The sequence below is a fragment of the Microtus oregoni genome, unplaced genomic scaffold, assembly GCF_018167655.1.
Source record: "Microtus oregoni isolate MIOR12 unplaced genomic scaffold, Mior012 000028F_ref0000031, whole genome shotgun sequence".
NCBI classification, from domain to species: Eukaryota; Metazoa; Chordata; class Mammalia; order Rodentia; family Cricetidae; genus Microtus; species Microtus oregoni.
Window position 1 is genome coordinate 14,163,378 of NW_024543087.1, and position 19,447 is coordinate 14,182,824.

At 39.8% G+C, this 19,447-nt stretch overlaps 1 protein-coding gene across 2 annotated transcripts in view; it reads right to left on the bottom strand.

The window, feature by feature from the left end:
• Positions 1-19,447, bottom strand: part of Smarcc1 (SWI/SNF related, matrix associated, actin dependent regulator of chromatin subfamily c member 1) — a 108,322-nt gene that overhangs the window by 83,299 nt on the left and 5,576 nt on the right. For both annotated transcript variants that reach the window (XM_041677076.1, XM_041677075.1), the window contains exons 3-6: positions 17,056-17,141; positions 9,856-9,937; positions 5,382-5,474; positions 1,425-1,494 (exon numbers count right to left, since the gene is read on the bottom strand). In XM_041677076.1, coding sequence (XP_041533010.1) covers positions 1,425-1,494; positions 5,382-5,474; positions 9,856-9,937; positions 17,056-17,141 — 331 coding nt within the window. The remainder of the gene's footprint in view (positions 1-1,424; positions 1,495-5,381; positions 5,475-9,855; positions 9,938-17,055; positions 17,142-19,447) is intronic.

Consider the following 19,447-nt stretch of genomic DNA (forward strand, 5'->3'; position numbering starts at 1 on the left):
GAGACCCCGACTCCAAAAAGAACCACCAACGGGGCTACTGGTTAAGAATACTGGTTGCTTTTCCAGAGGACCCAGGTTAGATTTCCAGAACCTACAAGATGGCTCACAACCCTGTGACTCTCGTCCCAGAGGCCCAGATGACTCCTGCAGACACTGCATGCCCATGGAATATAGACACACACATAGGCAAAACACAAAAAAAGCAGAATGGTCTACAAGTTAGTTTCAGGACAGCTAGGGCTGTTACACAGAGAAACCCTGACGCGAAAAAGCCAAAATAATAAACAAACAAAATGAAAAATTAAGCCTGGTGCAAAACTTTTATCCCAGTCCTCAGGAGGCAGAGGCAGGCAGTTCTCAGGCCAGCCTGGTCTACATAGTGAGTTCTAACACTGTCTAAACCTTGTCTAATATAAAAGTAATAAAATTACAAAAATAAATAAAACAAAAAAACCCTAAGATATTAAAGAACAGAAAAGACACCAATGAACTTAAAAATTGTTTGGGGTGCTGAAGAGATGGTTCAGCAGTTAAGAGCACTGGCTACTCTTCCAGAGGATCCTGAGTTCAAGTCCCAGCACCCACATGGTGGTTCACAACCATCTGGGATCTGATGCCCTCTTCTGATTTAAAGGTGTACATGTAGGAAGAAAAATCATACACAAAAAATAAATTATAACAGGCATGCTCAAACAGAACATGAGAGAAGTTTATGACAAGTTACTTGAAATATCCAATCAAATAAAGTTAAAGGACTAAAGTGAAGAACTCTAGGGATTTATGAATACTATTAAGCAAATCAATAATCCTACAAAGCAGCATTTGGGAGACTGAGGAAGAATTTCGATTCAAAGCCAACATGAACGTGTGCTACACCATCACTTTAATGTTAAGAGTGGGTATTCAAGTTGGATGGGTCAGGCAACCTATACTCTCGCCTCACAGGCAAAAACTAATTCACACACATTGTCCCTCTAGTCCTCTTGCCGCTATGAGCTCACCATAATAAATAAATCTTTAAACACCGCTACATTAGAACATGTCTAACTGGTTAGAGCACTGAGCAGCACAGGTAAAATCTTACTTTCTAAAAGAATCAAATGATATATTCAGACTAACACATGCAGGGCAAGTGATACAATAACCAAAACAAAGAACTCTAGGGTTTTTTTTGTTTGGTTTGGTTTTTTCGAGACAGGGTTTCTCTGTAGCTTTGGTGCCTGTCCCGGAACTAGCTCTTGTAGACCAGGCTGGCCTCAAACACCCAGAGATCCACCTGCCTCTGCCTCCCGAGTGGTGGGATTAAAGGCGTGCACCACCACCGCCCGGCAGAACTCTAGGTTTTAATGGTGGCATATTTAGCCACTTTTTACAAGAAAGCTACTTATTTAAACATTATAATACAATATAAAAAGCTAACTTACCATCCTCTTGTGAGGAAGGACATGGATAAATATGGTGGGAAGCTTTTGACTTTTCATCAGTAAATGTCCCCTGCAAAGTAAGCAAACAAGTGACAGAGAAATAAGGCACATGGCAAGCAAACTATTAGATGCTGGATGCAAATTTTCTAAGAAATATAAAAGCACTGGGTTTTAAAAATAATTTTTAGTCAAGAAAAGAAATAGTGGTTAACAACAGAAAATATTGTTTACACATATGTGTAAGGACTGCATATTCTCATCCAAAATGCTCTGTGCCTCAAGTGTTTCAAGTTTTTCAGATTTGGGACTATTTGTATAGACTTGTATCAACTATCATTAATCCAAAACCAAGGAATTCTCTTTAAAAAAACAAAAAACCTCAAACATTTTGAGGGGTTTATTAGCATTCAAAGTGTTGAGTATCTTACCAACATAAGCATACCTGAAGTTCTTCAAATTCTTTCAAAACCATCATAAAAAATGAGTGAGGAAATGCAACCACATAAGGATAACTGTAATATGTATTTACCTTGCAAAATTATAAAGTTTTAGCTAGACGTGTAAACTGAGAAGTTGGGAAACAGGAAGCTAGAGACCTGAAGGTCATCCTGCAACACTAAGTTTGAAGCTAGTCTAGCTACTTTGACACTGCCTTACTAAAACAATCAGGAACACAAACAAAAACCCCAGGGTTCAAGTGTATAGCCGAGTCTCAAACTCTTCATCTTCTTGCTTTAGCTGTCCAGCACAATGACCTCTAGTAACTGACATGAATTTTGGCAAGTAAACTGGGACTGCATCAATAACTTACAGGACGCCAACTCAAGCACGGTGTACATTATACATTTTCCTGCCATTTCACATCAATGTTGGAAATCTACTACAAAAATTAAGGCTATAGCTAGGCCAAAGACTACTAAATATATCTAGAACATGAACTCAAAGCTATTGTAACAACTGCTTACATACAAACGAGAAAAAGTCATGCATTCGGTTTTAAGTAGCAACTCAAGGCGTCCTCTGAAATTCTCCTTTAACAATTATTTACTCATTATTTCAATCCAAGAAACATAATGCCACTTCATCTACAGAAAACTAGATAAGTAAAAAAATTTAGCACTAGCTTAAATAGTTATCTGCCTCATAAGATAAAAACCTCGGATAACTGTACTATTGATGTGGTGTTTTGAGTGGCCATCACACAGGTGGGAAAGGAGTACCAATGCCCATGAGTATGAGTCAATATACGATAGAACCTTGCCCTGTGCAACCTGTCCCTGAGCCTCGAACCTCAGCTCTGTGGTTTACTACTATTTAGATGGCACAGTAAGGTATTCTATGCATGTCGTCTGTGGGTCGTCTGTGGAATAAGAAATTTTATTTTATGTGTATCGGTGTTTTGCCTGTGTGTATAGCGTATACCACCTGGGTTCCTGCTGCCTAGGGAGGTCACAAGAGGGTGTTGGATACCCTAGGACTGAAGAAACAAGATTGTGAGATGCCATATGAGTGCTAGAAATCAAATGGGGGCCCTCTAAAGAACTACCAGTACTATTAACCTGAGCTTTTTTCCAGTCTCATGATTTTTTTGTTTATTTATGTGTATGAATGTTTTGTTTTGTTTTTTGGTTTTTCGAGACAGGGTTTCTCTGTAGCTTTGGCGCCTGTCCTGGAACTAGCTCTTGTAGACCAGGCTGACCTCAAACTCCCAGAGATCCACCTGCCTCTGCCTCCCGAGTGCTGGGATTAAAGGCATGCACCACCTTGCCCGTCTTATGTGGATGAATGTTTTGCCTGTATTTGTCTTTCAATGGTGTGTGCATGGTACCCACAGAAGTCAAAAGAGAACTTCAGTTGTGAGCTACTGTACAGTTGCAGAAAACTGAATCTAGGTTCTTTTTTATTATTATTATTTTATTTTTTAGCTTTTTGAGACAAGGTTTCTCTGTAGCTTTGGTGCCTGTCCTGGAACTAGCTCTTGTAGACCAGGCTGGCCTCGAACTCAGAGATCTGCCTGCCTCTGCCTCCCGAGTGCTGGGATTAAAGATTCTTTACAAGAACAAATGCTCTTAACCACTGAGACATCTCTCCAGCATGAAAAGGCGTAATAAACAATGGCTCTCTCTCAAGACTTTTGTTGGAACTCAGAATGATCTACAGAGTGACATCCCGGGCTATTATACAGATAAACCCTGTCTCAAAAAACAAAAACAAAAAAAACCAAACAAATAAAAAAAAAAAAAGGAAAGAAAAAAATAGAATATTTTGGGGCTTGACAGATGGTTCAGAGGTTAAGGGTGCCCTCTACTTTTACAATGGACCTTGGTTCCCAGCTAGCAGTTCCATGAAATCTGATGCCCTCTGACCTCAACAGGTGCTCTCACATGCATACATTTTAAATAAATAATAAGTAAGCCTGTCTCAATGGCATATGTTTTTTATTCCAGTACTCAAGAAGCAGAGGCAGGCAGATATCAGTGAGATTAAGGCCAACCTCATCTACAAACCAGCAAGAGCTACACAGTAAGAACCTGCCTCAAATAAATAAATAGATAATAAATAAGATAGATTCCATGTGAATCATTAACTCATTTAAAATGTCCCAGTGAAGTTGTGATTAGTGTTCAATGACAATACTATTATTAGTGACTCCTGAGATGGATTCTCTGTAATTCTATTAAACCAGGTCTGGAGCTAGATAATACTCCAATACAAGAGACTAGAACATATGAAGCCCTCCCTGGTTTTGAACTCCAGCAGCACTAGAAGACTTTATGAAACCAGCTAGAAATGCTACTATTTCTCTCAATTGTGTTCTTATTTGTTAATGAATAAACTAGTCACAATAAACATTGAAAATAAGTAAGCATTACCTCCAGTAAAATTTGTAAAAATAATTCCTAACTTCAGCTTAAAGGCAAGAACAAACAGGTTATTCTATTTCTGCCCTTAACAAGCACATGAAGCTAAGTTGCACTTGACTATAAGATAATAAATAGACAACCAAAAGAGAAAGGCTTACATCTGTTGAAAGCAGTAATGCTTGTTCTACAAGGAAGGAACTAACCACCCCACCCAAAAACAAGCTGTACTATTTATACACTACACCGAGTTAGACTATTTGTATCTTTGGAAAGCATGTTACATGTACGGGAAAGACAACAACATTTGTAATTATATAGAGGAAACTTTATGCATAAACTAAAACAAACTATTTGCTTTTATGGATTATAAATATTTTACTAAAATATAAGACATATTTCAAATGTTATTAATTTTTGCAGCTGAAAAAAGAAAGTATTTCATGAGGCTTCTTAACCAATTCTAGATCTCAGTAAAACACTATCACAGAAATGTTTTGCAGAAAATTATTTTGTACCTAGATATTCTCCGCTATCACAGGTTTCACTGTGGTAAAAAACTACCATTACAGGAAAAAGAAAAAAGGAAAAAAAAAAAACAGCATAAAATGAAGTAAGATGATGAAAACACCAGCAGCAGTGGACAATCTTGCTATACTGCCTCAGCTGGTCTTGAAGCCCCACACTCAAGTAGCCTCCAATATCCAGGGGCATGCACTCTATGCATTCAAGCATACTTGTGCCATCAAGTGATCCTGGAAACATGAATTTTTCTACTTGTTTTACAAAGAGAACATACATAAATACATTTGGCTGGGCGGGGGGGAGGCTAAAGTACATTTCACCTCCTGCAAGCAATAATCTTGCTACCAACTCTCTTTTGTGACCTTGCAGGTTCTGAGTTAGAGATTATATAGGCCACTGAAGTACGCAAGTAATCACCTAAGACGATCATAACTTATCCCACTGACTACTGAGCTCCTACAGGGGATGCAGAAACTCAGACAAACCTTTCCTTTAAAACAGACACACACAAAGTGCAAATTTTGGCATTAAAAAGTTAACTACCCTGCACTGAAGTGATCACGGTTATTACCTGGTGCCGTTTGATGATATCTTTCAATTTATTAGCCAACTTCAAATCAATGTCCGGAATGAGGTAGATGTTGGGTCTAGTCAGACAATTGTTCTGAGAAAACAAAAAGACAGACTGAAATTCAAACAGTTCTGAAATGGTATGTATACTGACTATTCATCATCCTTACATTTTATTTTTTTTTAAATATATGTGAAAATTGCTTACCAATGGCACACATGAAGTCATCAGACAAATATGTGGGGACTAGGGACTGAACTCAGGTCCCCATTCTTGGCAGCAAGTGCTGCCCACTAAGCTATCTCACAGATCCCTGACTACACATTATCTTAATGGCTGAACTTGACTTTCAAATCTTCATTTCTTAAGATAGAAAGACATCTTTTTTTTTTTTGGTTTTTGGTTGAGACAGGGTTTATGTAGCCCTGGCTATCCTGAAACTCTTATCTGCCTGCCTCTGCCTCCCATGTACTGTGATTAAAGGCGTGTCCACCATGCCCATCTTGGAAGACATTTTTTGATACGCAATATGATAGTCTTATCTCAAAATAAAACCAAGATGGCTTAGGAGGCTACTTAAAATCATCCCCAAAGGGGCTGGAGAGATGGCTCAGTGGTTAAGAGCATTGCCTGCTCTTCCAAAGGTCCTGAGTTCAATTCCCAACAACCACATGGTGGCTCACAACCATCTGTAAAGAAGTCTGGCACCCTCTTCTGGCCTTCAGGCATACAGACAGAATATTGTATACATAATAAATAAATAAATAAATAAATAAATAAAATCATCCCCAAAATCCTTCTGCAGCTACACAACTACTTCTGACAATCACTTGAAATGAACCGATTTCAAGGTGAGAAGCACTGGGCCTCCACTCCTAGCACTGGTCTACACAGTGAGATCCAGGACGCCAGAGCTATATGATGAGACCCTGTCTCAACCCCAACCACCACAATAAATATATACATATAAATAAAGGTCAGGGAGAAGATTCAGTGGGTAAAGCTCTGTGTACACATAAAGAATTGATTTTGAATGCCCAGTCCCCCACAGAAGTTAAGAGTAGTAGCACACATGTGGACCAAGCTGATGTCTCTGAAGCACAATAGACAAGCTGTCATCCTATTGAGCTTCCTGGCCAGGCACTAGCCAAACTGGCTGAGGACCATGTTCAGTGACAGAGCCTATGTAGGGATAAGCCTAGCCCATTAGGGGACGTGTTTGCCTCGGGCTAATGTTTACTTATAAATCTAGCAAGCGTGAACCCGCCGCTCTCTGCTTCCCTGTGCTCTGCAGGAACCGGTGGTTCTATAAGTCTATTTCCCCATTAAAGCTGTATATATTATTAAAATCTGTCTAAAGTCATTTACGCCGATACACTTGGCGCCCAACGTGGGGCCGGGCGGTGGTGGCGCATGCCTTTAATCCCAGCACTTGGGAGGCAGAGGCAGGTGGATCTCTGTGAGTTCGAGACCAGCCTGGTCTACAAAAGCTAGTTCCAGGACAGGCTCCAAAACCACAGAGAAACCCTGTCTCAAAAAAACAAAAAAAAGGGGGGGGGGAGAGATTAACTGGTTTGATGGGATGATTGATATTTGTGATTTACTGTTTTTAGAAAATTGTATTGGTACTGTTTCTTGTATATTGATATATTGAATATTGAATGTGAGTGCTCCTACCTCTATTTTTGTATAAGAGTATGCTTATAACTTTGTCTATATTGTATTGATACATCTACCATATCACAATGTACATTTCTACCTCTGATACTATTTATATAATGACATTGTTTACAGTTGAAGATCATTGTCTTCATATACTGTACAGTTGTTTATTCTCTCAGTCTTCAAGTTAGATAGGTTTTGAAAATAATATGTTTGTCATATTTATTTTTAGGTTAATCAGGTCTTTTAGATACATAGAGATTATATTTAGTATAGATAGTATAATCTTCAGCCTCTTCGAAGAGCTGTAGAAAATGTCCTTTAATCTAACCTAGAATTCTGTGCCAACGAGACACAATTACTCCTGACAACGCCACTCTACTCCCAAGAGAACGTTGAGCACCAAAGACACTCCACTGGGAGCTTGTCTTCTTGGCAGAACTGGCCTTTGGGTTAAAAAAAAAAGCCCATACCTCAACTACTGACAAAGATATAAAACGGGGCTGGAGAGGTGGCTCAGTGGTTAAGAGCACTGCCTGCTCTTCCAAAGGTCCTGAGTTCAATTTCCAGCAACCACATGGTGGCTCACAACCATCTGTAATAAGATCTGGCGCCCTCTTCTGGCCTTCAGGCATACGTGCAGACAGAATACTGAGAATACTGTATACATAATAAATAAATCTTTAAAAAAAAAAAAGATATAAAACAGGATTGTCTTATCTTGCCAAGACAGGGTAGGATAATTCTAAGACAGTTCCTTGCCTTCAGTTTTGTTAGGCCTTAGCCAAAGTTGGTTGACTCAACATTGCAAACGAGACTTTGGGTGATTGTCCAGGTAGTCAGTTGTCTCTGTCAATTGTTGCACATTTTGGATATATCTCGTTTGTTAAGTAATATTTATTCCCTTCTCAGATCTTTGACGAAGTTGAAGATTATATAATTGTAGTTACTCTACATTATTTAGACTCCTTGAGATAGAATGTTTAGCAAAACTGTTGTTCTCAATATTGTTTGTTATATTTATTATTTGTTATTATTGTATATAGTTGTATTTGGGATAGTTCTGTCTTATTTAGACAAAAGGGGGAGATGTAGGGATAAGCCCAGCCCATTAGGAGGCATGTTCACCTCGGGCTAATGTTTACTTATAAATCTAGCGAGCATGAGCCCACCGCTCTCTCTGCTTCCCTGTTCTCCACGGAACATGTGGTTCTATAAGTCTATTTCCCCATTAAAGCTGTATATATTATTACAGTCTGTCTAAATTTATTTACACCCATAAGCCTATCTCAACAAGGGAAGGTAGAGAGATGTCTCAGATGTTATTCCAGAGAACTCAATCATACAAACAGGCAAACACTCAAATACATAAAACAAAAACAGAATTTTTTTATAAAATTAGGTGAGGGCTAGTGTAGTGAGATGGTTCAGCACATGAAACTGTGAGCTGTGCAAGCCTGTCAAATCTGAGTTCCATCCCCAGCACCCACATAAACGTGGAAAGAACTGACTCCCCAAGTTTTCTCTCACTCATAATTATACACATACACAAAAATCAACTTCTCAGTCAGGGAAGTGGAGGTGCAGGTGTTTAATCCCAGCACTTGGGAGACAGAGGAAGTCAGATTTCTGTGAGTTCAAGGCCAGTCTGTTGTCTAGAGTTCTAGGACAGTAAAGACTACAAGGAAACACCCTCTCTCTCTTTTTTTAAATAATATATTTGATTTTGTTTATTGGCGTGAGGGTGTCAAACCCCCGAGAACTAGGTTACAGACAGTCGTGAGCTGTCACGTGGGTGATGAGGATTAAACCTGGGTCCTCTGGAAGAGCACCGAGCCACTGCTCTACCCAGAAAAAACTCTCTCAAAAAAAGAAAAGGAAAAAGGGAGAGGCACACACAAAATAGCAGCAACAACAAAAATCCATGGGGTAAAAATATCTATAAGTGGTACAGTGCTCGCCTAGTCCATGGCCCTGGGTTCCATCCTCAGCACCATAAAACCAAAAAATAAAAAGAGAAAATGGAAAAAGAAAATAAAGCATCTTTGCATCCAAATTATAATCTAGCTGAGAGGAAAGTAGCCATTTATTATACAACCATGGAACATATCAAAAGAAAATGACTCCATAAAGCCAACATTGTGGTAAAGAGAAACAACAGCACAAGGCACTTCTTTAACCTAGCACGCAGGAGGCAGAGGCAGCAGAAGCTCTATGCTCTATGGTTCCAGGTCAACTAGGGCTCCATTATGAGAAAACTGGCTTGAATAATAAACAAAATAAATAGAAATAGCACATTATTTCACCAAAAATGTCAGACACTAGTTGAGTATGGTGGCACAGGCCTTTAATCCAGCACTTGGGAAGCAGGAAGAAGAATCTCTGTGAGTTCAAGGACACCCTGATCTACACAGTGAGTTCTAGAACAGCCAGGACTAAACAGACACAGTCTCAAAAATATGAAAAGAAAAAGTAAGAGACTAATTGTCTTTAAACGATCAGATGAATTACAGCTCTAATTCTCACACACACACAAAAACAATAAGATTTCAGAAAATTCCTTTAATCTTTTGGCAATCCAATAAAGACAATCTTAGAACTGAAGTGTATATATTAAGAATAAAGTAAAACCTAAACCTGAGCTAATGACTCAAGCACCTAATTAAGGAATGGATGCTACTGAAGCAGGATCTGTAGGACAGTCTGGGCCTAGAGAAGCCCTACCTAAAACATGATAGAAGGGAAAGAACAAGTGGAAAAAGAGGAAGGAGAGAGAGAAGGGGAAGGGACAAGGCCCAATTCTCCTACTTACTTGTACCAACGTTTTTTCAATGTTCATGAACATTTCAACATTACGATCCATTCGGGATGGATTCTGAAGATCAAATCTGCGCCTAACAAAGAAAAAAAAAAACCTTTACTAAGTCCATCTTCAGTCTTACAGACAAGTAGAAAACTCCATTTTAGAATTAAACTCAAATTAATTAGAAAGGCTTGGAAACTATGCTAGCACTGTATAAAGTATATGAAGATAGTCTCTCAGTACTATGAGAACACACACTATCAATATCACAATAGACAATACTTTGGGGCTGGTAAGATGGCTCAGTGAGTAAAGGCACCTGCCTTCAATCCCGATGACCAGAATTCGATCCACAGAACTCACAGTGGGAGAACGGACTCCAAAATTTGTCCTCAGACCTCCACTCATACACACACACACACACACACACACGCACGCACACACACTCAGACCGACACTCATACACACACACTCGAACCTCCATTCACACACACACAATCGGACCTCCACTCATACACACACACACACACACACACTCGGACCTCCACTCATTCATACACACACACACACACACACACACACACACACACCCACTCGGACCTCCACTCATACACACACACACACACACACACTAGGACCTCCACTCATACACACACACACAGATACATACAAAGTTTAAAAAATTACTGAAATTTTTCAAGAGTGATACGCCAGTCAAAATGAAGTATCAATGCTATTCCTATTTTCCTTCAGTCTAAGCTATATTACATGATACAAAAAGATGGTCACCAGGCTAGGGACACAGCTTGTGATAGAATGCTTGCTTAACATAAAGAAGGTGTTGGGTTCAACCATAAACACTACAATGGAAGAAATGTAAAATAAAGGCAGTTCAGATTTAAGAAAAGGGAACCATCTGATATAAGGATAAAGGAAGTTTACTTAAACTAAATATGCTTAAAAGTGACTTTGTTCAAAGCTGGCATGACATTTCTGCAGCAGATGACAAGGCTGACAAACTCAAAGTCATCCCCAGTACCCACGTAGTAGGAAAACTGACCTCTACATGGGTGGTGCACATGCCCATGCACACAGACAGAAATAAAAATGTTTAGTTATTGTGCTGCCAAGCAAGGCGGCGCACGCCTTTAATCCCAGCAATCAGGAGGCAGAGGCAAGTGGATCTCTGTGAGTTCCAGGCCAATCTATTCTACACATCGAGTTTCAGAACAGCCAGTACTACAAAAAACAAACAAACAACAACAACAAAAAAAAAAACTCACAAAAAAAGGGGGAACGGAATTTTAATTATAAGACAGAAAGTACGACAAACACAAACGGGTGTCATACACGTGTGCAAGTCAGAGAAACTGTTCACAACTCTGCAAATGAAGATGAAAGCTATGCCAAACTCTCAGCCCTGGCTAAGCACCCACATCTGCCTCTAAATCCAGCTCCAAAGGATTTGGTGCCTTCTTCAGGCCTCCGTTGACACCTACACTCACATATACACACACCTAGACATACACACATACATACACAACCAAAAATTAAACACAGGGGGCTAGAGAGATGGCTCAGAGGTAAAGAGCACTGGCTGCTCTTCTAGAGGTCCTGAGTTCAATTCCCAGCAACCACATGGTGGCTCACAACCATCTGTAATGAGGTCTGCTGCCCTCTTCTGGCCTGTAGGCATACACACAGAATATTATATACATAATAAATAAATAAATATAAAAAAATAAACACATATACATAAAAAATAAAAATTTTATGTATCAATAAACCATGTTAAATTATATTCTAAAGTGTACTAGCAAATTCCAAAACATGGTCACATATGCATCTCCAGCACATAGGGAAAAGTAAATGCAGGACTCAACAATGGAAGAGTCCTCACAGACAACATCCTGAGCCCATGAATCAGTTACCCTAAAAGCAGATCCATGGAAAGACTTCTATAGTCAGTCTTTATAAGAGAAAACACAAACTTACTGAGGTGAGTGGCGAGATCAAAAATCAGTAAAAAAAACTTTTATGATAACGATAAACTATTCACCAAAGGGTTTAACGTCAGGAAATAAAGGGTGGAAACAGGTATTCACATGCTAAGAGAGATGGGTCTATCATACCTAAGCCACTGAAAGTCACTTTCAACTACAGGAACAGCCTACAGTGGTATAGGTACAATGGTAGCGCTGGCCTTTAATCCCAGCACTAGGGAGGCAGAGGCAGGCGGATCTCTGTAAGTTAAAGGCCAGCCTGGTCTACAAGAGCTAGTTCCAGGACAGGCACCAAAAGCTACAGAGAAACCCTGTCTCGAAAAAAAAAAAAAAATCAACTACAGGTACAAATTTGAGAATTAGACAGTTAGTTTGAATCCTTGTTAGATTGCATTTTGAAGCCTATGTTAATTGAGAAAGTATTTAATTATGCCATTTAACACATACATTCTTCACAACTCTTAGTGCTAGAGAGGCAACCCTCGGGCCACCATTCCTCATAGAAACTTGAGGGTGTAATCTAGAGAACTATTTTTCTTTCTTTTTTTTTTTTTTTTTTGGTTTCTCGAGACAGGGTTTCTCTGTGGTTTTGGAGCCTGTGCTGGAACTAGCTCTTGTAGACCAGGCTGGTCTCGAACTCACAGAGATCCGCCTGCCTCTGCCTCCGGAGTGCTGGGATTAAAGGTGTGCGCCACCACCGCCTGGCTTAGAGAACTATTTTTCTAGAGACAAATCTCATGTGTTTCAAGCTGGCCTCAAAAGTCACCATGAGGCTGAGGATTCTTAACTCCTCCTGATCCTCCTGCCTCACCTTCCTAATGATGAGATTATAAACTCGTACCAAACACCCATCTTTGAACACTTTTTAAAATGCACACTAACAAGAGGTTACTTTTCAGAATCTATTACAAAGAACTCAAATAACAGTCTGGTTTTAAAATGAAGAAAACCCAAACGTAAATGGTATACAAATGGCCAACGTGGAAAGTTTGACACCCCAATCCATCAAGGAAATGCAATTCAAAATCTCTTCTATCCTAAGTAACATCAGTTGTCAACTGACAACTTAGAGTCATTTGAGAAAAATCTCAATTGAGAGATTAGCCTGTGACCATGACTGTGAGAAATTTTTAGATTGATGTGGGGGGAGGGCTGCATAAGTTCCTGTACTAAATACCTTCAGTAATGGACTGTGACATGGAAGTGTAGGCCAAATAAACCTTTTCAAACCCATTCTAGTCAGAGTATTTAATCAGTGCAGTGGTTGAATGGGAATTCTTGTCCTCAGTCAAGTATTTCGGAGGATTAGGAAGTAGACCTTAGTGAAGAGGGTGTCACTAGGAGCAGGCTTTGAGCTCTCAAAAGCCTATACCAGCTCATTGTCTTTCTGTCAGTTGCTTGAGGATCAGGATGAAAAGATCACAGCTACTGCTCTAGCTTCCCACCACAATAATCATACAAGTCCCGAGATTAAAAACTTTATAATGGTTGCCTTGGGAGCTGGAGAGATGGCTCAGCGGTTAAGAGCCCTGGCTGCTATTCAGAGGTACTGAGTTCAATGCCAGCAACCATGTAGCTCAGAACACTGGAGGGACAGATCACCATGGAGAAGACGCCCAGCTACTTCGTGACCCGGGAGGCACCAGCGCGCATCTCGGCCATGTCCAAGGATACCAAGCTCATCATGGTGGTGCGCGATCTGGTGACCAGGGCCATCATCTGCCCTCTTCTGGCCTGCAGACATACATGCAGACAAAATACTGTATACATAATAAACAAATAAATGAATGAATGAATCCTTTTAAAAAAAATGAATAAAAAAAGTAATGGTTGCCTTGGTCATAGTCTCTTCACAGTAACTAACAGTAACCAAGACACACAGCAACAGAATCAAACTACATCATCTTAGTGACAAAGACTATAAAAGAAAATAATAAATAATGATAATAGTAGGATAATGGAGAAACAGAACTCTTAATTCGTTGGAAGAAATGTTAATGAGGCTAAACCTAGTGGCTCAGGACTACATCCTGACTTCTCAAGACAGAGGCATCGTGATATAAACTCAAGGCCTGCCCATCGGCCTGTCTGGCTAGCAACTTAGTGAAACTATGTCTGTCTGTCTAGCAAAATAGTGAGACTGTGTTTAAAAACTTTTTTAAGTCAGGTATACTGGTTCACAAGAGAAGGAAGGGCAGGCAAGTTCTCCAAGTCCTAAGTCTGTCTGGTCTACAGAAAAGTTTCAGGACAGATGGGGCTGAGAAACAGAGAAACCCTATCTGAAAAAACAAACAAATAAAAATAAACAAGAATTTTTAGGAAAAAAAATTTAAGCAGAATGGGCTTAGCTGTAAAGTACTTGGAAAGTATGCTCAAAACTCTAGGTAGAGTTCCAAGTAGTGAAAAGGAAAAGAGAGAGAGAAGAGAGCGAGAAACAAGTGAGCTCAGCAATTTAAACAGTGTATGTTTTAGTTTTATTTGGTTCAAGGGGTTACAGTCCAAAATCAGAAACAAAGACAAGAAGAACGGTAACGGAGATAACAGGGGAGTGCAGGCGATAGCTTATTTCTTGTGGCTTGCTCAGCCTGCTTTCTTATCCTTTGTCATCCCTAGATCACCTGCCAAGGGATGAATAAAGGAAATGTCCTACAGGCTTACTATAGGCCAATTAAATAGGGGTATTTTCTCAATTAAGGTTCCTTCCTCTCAGATAACTCTAGCTTATATCAGACTGACCAAAAAAGAGAAAAGAAAAGAAGAAAGATAAAACCAACTAGCAAAATTTTTTGTGTGGCTTCTCGAAAACTTAAAATTACCCAAACCATAAAACACAGATAGACATGTCATTCCTGGGTATATGCAGTGACATATGTCAGTGTAATAGCTGCACTCATTTCTACTGCAGTCCTGTTGACAATAGTCCAAATGGGTTATTACATACAGGGGTAAACAGGTGGGAAGAGGAATCATCTAACGAAAACAGAAATTATACCATAAAAGTGACCTAGTGATAAAGGAGGGTCTTCTGTCTATGTGTTAATTTCATTGGTTAATAAACTGCCTTGGCCTTTGATAGGACAGCAGCTTAGATAGGTGGAGTAGACAGAACAGAGTGCTGGGAAGAAGGGAAGTGAGGCAGTCACCATGATTCTCCGACCCTCAGATCCGAGAGGGACGAAGGCTAGAATCCTTCCTTCCCGGTAAGCCACCACTTCATGGTGCTACAGAGATTATTAAAAATGGATTAATCAAGATGTGAGTTAGCCAAGAAGAGGCTAGATATAATGGGCCAGGCAGTGTTTAAATGAATACAATCTGTGTGTTGTTATTTCGGGTGTTGAGCTAGCTGGGGGGGGGGGGGGGGGGGGGGCGACGAAAAGCAGGCCTGTTCGCCTAATCACAACCTAGAGGTTGATGATAAAAAGCGAGCACAGACAGGGGATGGAGGTATATGCCTTTAATTCCAGAACTCTGGAGACAGAAGTAGGCTGGTTTCTTTTGAGTTTAAGGCCAGCCTAGTGTACACAGGGAGGAGTTCTGGTCCAGACAGGACTATACAGTAAGACTCTGTCTCAAACGAAACGCCAAACTAGCACTAAACAAATATAACAGAAAGAGACAGAAACAGAGAAACAGAGCACACACCAGCACTGTGGTCTTCAACTGTAGTTCTCCAAAGAACACAAAGATTTTTACCCAGAATAAAACATGGATGAGCTGGGACGTAGTGGTGCACGCCTTCAATCCCAGCACTCAGGAGGCAGAAGCAAGCAGATCTCTGTGAGTTCGAGGCTAGCCTGGTATACAGCGTGTATGGCAGGACAGGCTACAAAGCTACATAGAGAAACCCTGTTTCAAAAACCCCCTGAAAAAAATGGATGAACGACAGAAAAGAAACTAAGGAATAGCCAGGCGATGGTGGCGCACGCCTTTAATCCCAGCACTCAGGAGGCAGAGGCAGGCGGATCTCTGTGAGTTCGAGACCAGCCTGGTCTACATGAGCTAGTTCCAGGACAGGCTCCAAAACCACAGAGAAACCCTGTCTCAAAAAAAAAGGAAGAAAGCACGAAAAAAAAGAAGCTAAGAAATATTGGTTATGTTTATAAGAGGACTCCAAAAATTTAAACAAGAGGGGCCAGCAAGATAGCTCAATAGGTAAAGTACTTGCTCCTCAAGCCTGGCAACCTGAGTTCCAACTCCATCACATAAAGGTGAATGGAGAATGCCCACTCCACAGTTGGTCTCTGCACATACATTATTATGTACATACACACAAAATTTTACATTCATTTCCCAGTACTACAAAAACTAAATATTGTGGTGCACGCCTTTAATCCCAGCACTCGGGAGGCAGAGGCAGGTGGATCTCCGTGAGTTCGAGACAAGCCTGGTCTACAGAGCTAGTTCCAGGACAGGCTCCAAAGCCACAGAGAAACGCTGTCTCGAAAAAACAAAACAAAACAAAACAAAAAACCTAAATATTTATTATTTACCTAATAAAGAGTTGTAATTTTTCTTGAATTTAAGAAAATGAAAGTGAGCTCTTTGTGCTGTCTGAAAAGGTTAGAGACTCACAGAGATCTGCCTGCCTTTAGCCCAAGTGCTGGTATGAAAAGGGTACACCACCACACCTGGCTGAAACTACATTCTTGAGAAACAAGACTTAAAAATTAAATACAGAAAATTGAGTTTTTAAAATATTTATTTATGTATTATGTATACAATATTCTGTCTGTGTGCATGCCTTCAGGCCAGAAGAGGGCACCAGACCTCATTACAGATGGTTGTGACCCACCATGTGGTTGCTGGGAATTGAACTCAGGACCTTTGGAAGAGCAGGCAATGCTCTTAACCTCTGAGCCATCTCTCCAGCCCCAGAAAATTGATTTTTTTAAATATTTATTTATTATGTATACAATATTCTGTGTGTATGCCTGCAGGCCAGAAGAGGGCAGCAGACTTCATTACAGATGGTTGTGACCCACCATGTGGTTGCTGGGAATTGAACTCAGGACCTTTGGAAGAGCAGACAATGCTCTTAACCTCTGAGCCATCTCTCCAGCCCCCTAGAAAATTGATTTTTTAAAAACAAATCTTACCTTGTCATTAACAATATTCTTACAGAATTCTCTATACACAAGGGAAAATGATTTCACATCAAGTAATATCACATTAAAACATGCAGATAAATTTTTAAAAAACTTACCACCCCTGTTCATTTTTGTACTTGTAAGCAGCCCCAAGAATGTGACACAAGGTGCCTCCAGCTTTGAAATCCATAAAACATTTTGCCTAAAGATGACAAATTGCACAAGAGGAAAATAAAGTTCTCATCCAACCATTCATTTTATACTTGACATTCAACTAAAGAACTCCTACATTTTAAAAAAAATATACTGCCAGGCCTCCTTTCTTATCTAGGTTCTCAGGTAGCCTGGCTAACCTTAACCTCACTCTGAGCCTAGGCAACCTTAAACTTTTACCTCAGCCTCCTCAGTCACCCAGATTATAGGCTTCAACCACCAGGTCTGACTCACAACATTATTTTTTATTTATTTATTTACTTACTTACTTACTTATTTATTTTGATTGTGTGCTTTCAAGACAGTTTTTCTGTGTCGCACTGCCTGAGCTGGAACTCACTCTGTAGACCACGCTTGGCCTCAAACTCAGTTATCTTCCTGCCTCTGCCAAGAGTGCTGGGATTAAAGATGCGTGTCCCCACCTCCCAGCTACTTCTCTTTTTTTAAATCGGGGTCTCTGGGGCTGGAGAGATGGCTCAGTGGTTAAGAGCACTGGCTGTTCTTCCAGAGGTCCTGAGTTCAATTCTCAGCAACCACATGGTGGCTCACAACCATCTGTAATGAGATCTGGCGCCCTCCTCTGGCATGTAGGTATAAATGGAGACTGTTGTATACATAATAAATAAATATTAAATAAATAAATAAATAAATCGGGGTCTCCTTTAGCCCATGCTGGCCTCCAATGAGCAATGCAGCTGAGACTGACTTTAACCTTTAATCTTCCTTCTACCATCCCGTTGAATTCATCCTTACTGTATCCAGAAGAATGAACCACGTCATCAGGCTAAACAAGACTTCCCCTCCAAGTTTTAAAATTATATTTACTAAAGCCGGGCGTGGTGGTACATGGCTTTAATCCCAGCAAACAGAAGACAGGGGCAGGCAGGTTTCTGTGAATTCGAGGCCAGCCTGGTCTACAAAGTGAGTTTCATGACTGTCAGAGCTGTTACACAGCCATCTCAAAACCCTGTCTTGGAACCTCCCCCCATAAAAAAGTTACATTAACTGGGCTGGAGAGATGGCTCAGCACTTTTACTTTTGCAGAGGACGTAGTTAAATTACCTACACTAACATGGTGGCTCACAACTATCTATAACTCCAATTCTAGAAGATCTAAGGCTCTCCTGATTTCTAGAAGCCCTGGTCTCAAACACACAAACCTGCACTCAGACAGACCCATATACACAAAATAATTTAAAAATTTTTTTAAATAAATAAATAGCTGGCGGTGGTAGCGCATGACAAACCCTTTAATCCCAGACTCAGGAGCCAGAGGAAGGGAGATCAATAGGAGGCCAGCATGGTACACAGTAAAACCTACCTCAAAAAAACAAAACTACAACAAAAATGTCTTTGCTTTGTACTTGTCTTTCTCAACCGATTTTCTTCTACAGTATTGCAAACCAGAACAATCTCTTTCATTTGAGAAAATGCTGCATTCTATTTGAGAAAATGCTGCATTCTATTTTGAGAGGAAGAGAAATACATCTGGTCCTACTGGCACTAAACCATGAATTATTTTTAATTATGGTTTATGACTAAAAATATTCTCTAATCCCTAAACTCTTTTAGTAAATGATGGTTTAGTTCCCAGAATTTAAAAACCCATGTCTACAGTCCCTTGTAATGTCATTTTGGATTATGACACTTTGGATGGCACTTATATTAGGAATAAGAAAAGAATGGGAATCATTTGAAAAAATAAATACCTTTCTTGTTTGTTCCTGAGACAAGGTCTTACTACACAACTCTGGCTATCCTGGAACTCACTATGTAGACCAGTCTCTGCCTCCCAAGTGCTGGGATTAAAGGTCCACATCTCTATACCAGACTTTAAAAAAGAAAACAAAAAAGTTTGTTCTAGAACAGCCAGAGCTAAAGATCCTATCTCAAAAATAAAAATATAAAACAAAATGAACTTTATGCAGATCTTACTCTAAATCATAAAACATTTGAGAAATTATACTACATAATTATTAATTATTAATTTGTGTATGGGTGTTTTGCCTGCATGTTTGCAAGTGTACTACGTGCATACCCACACAGAAACATAAACAGACATGTAGATAAAAATTAAAAATGAAGTCTTTCTAAAAAATTTTATTAGCTGGGAATGGGTAACACAAAATTTTAACTCCAGCACTTGGGAAACAGAGGCAAAACCAGCCTGGTCTACAGAGTAAGTTCCAAGACAGGCAGGACTACAGAAAGAGACTGTCTCAAAATAATAATAATAATAATAATAACAACAACAACATTTATAAGCCAGAAGTGGTAGTGTATGCCTTTATTCCT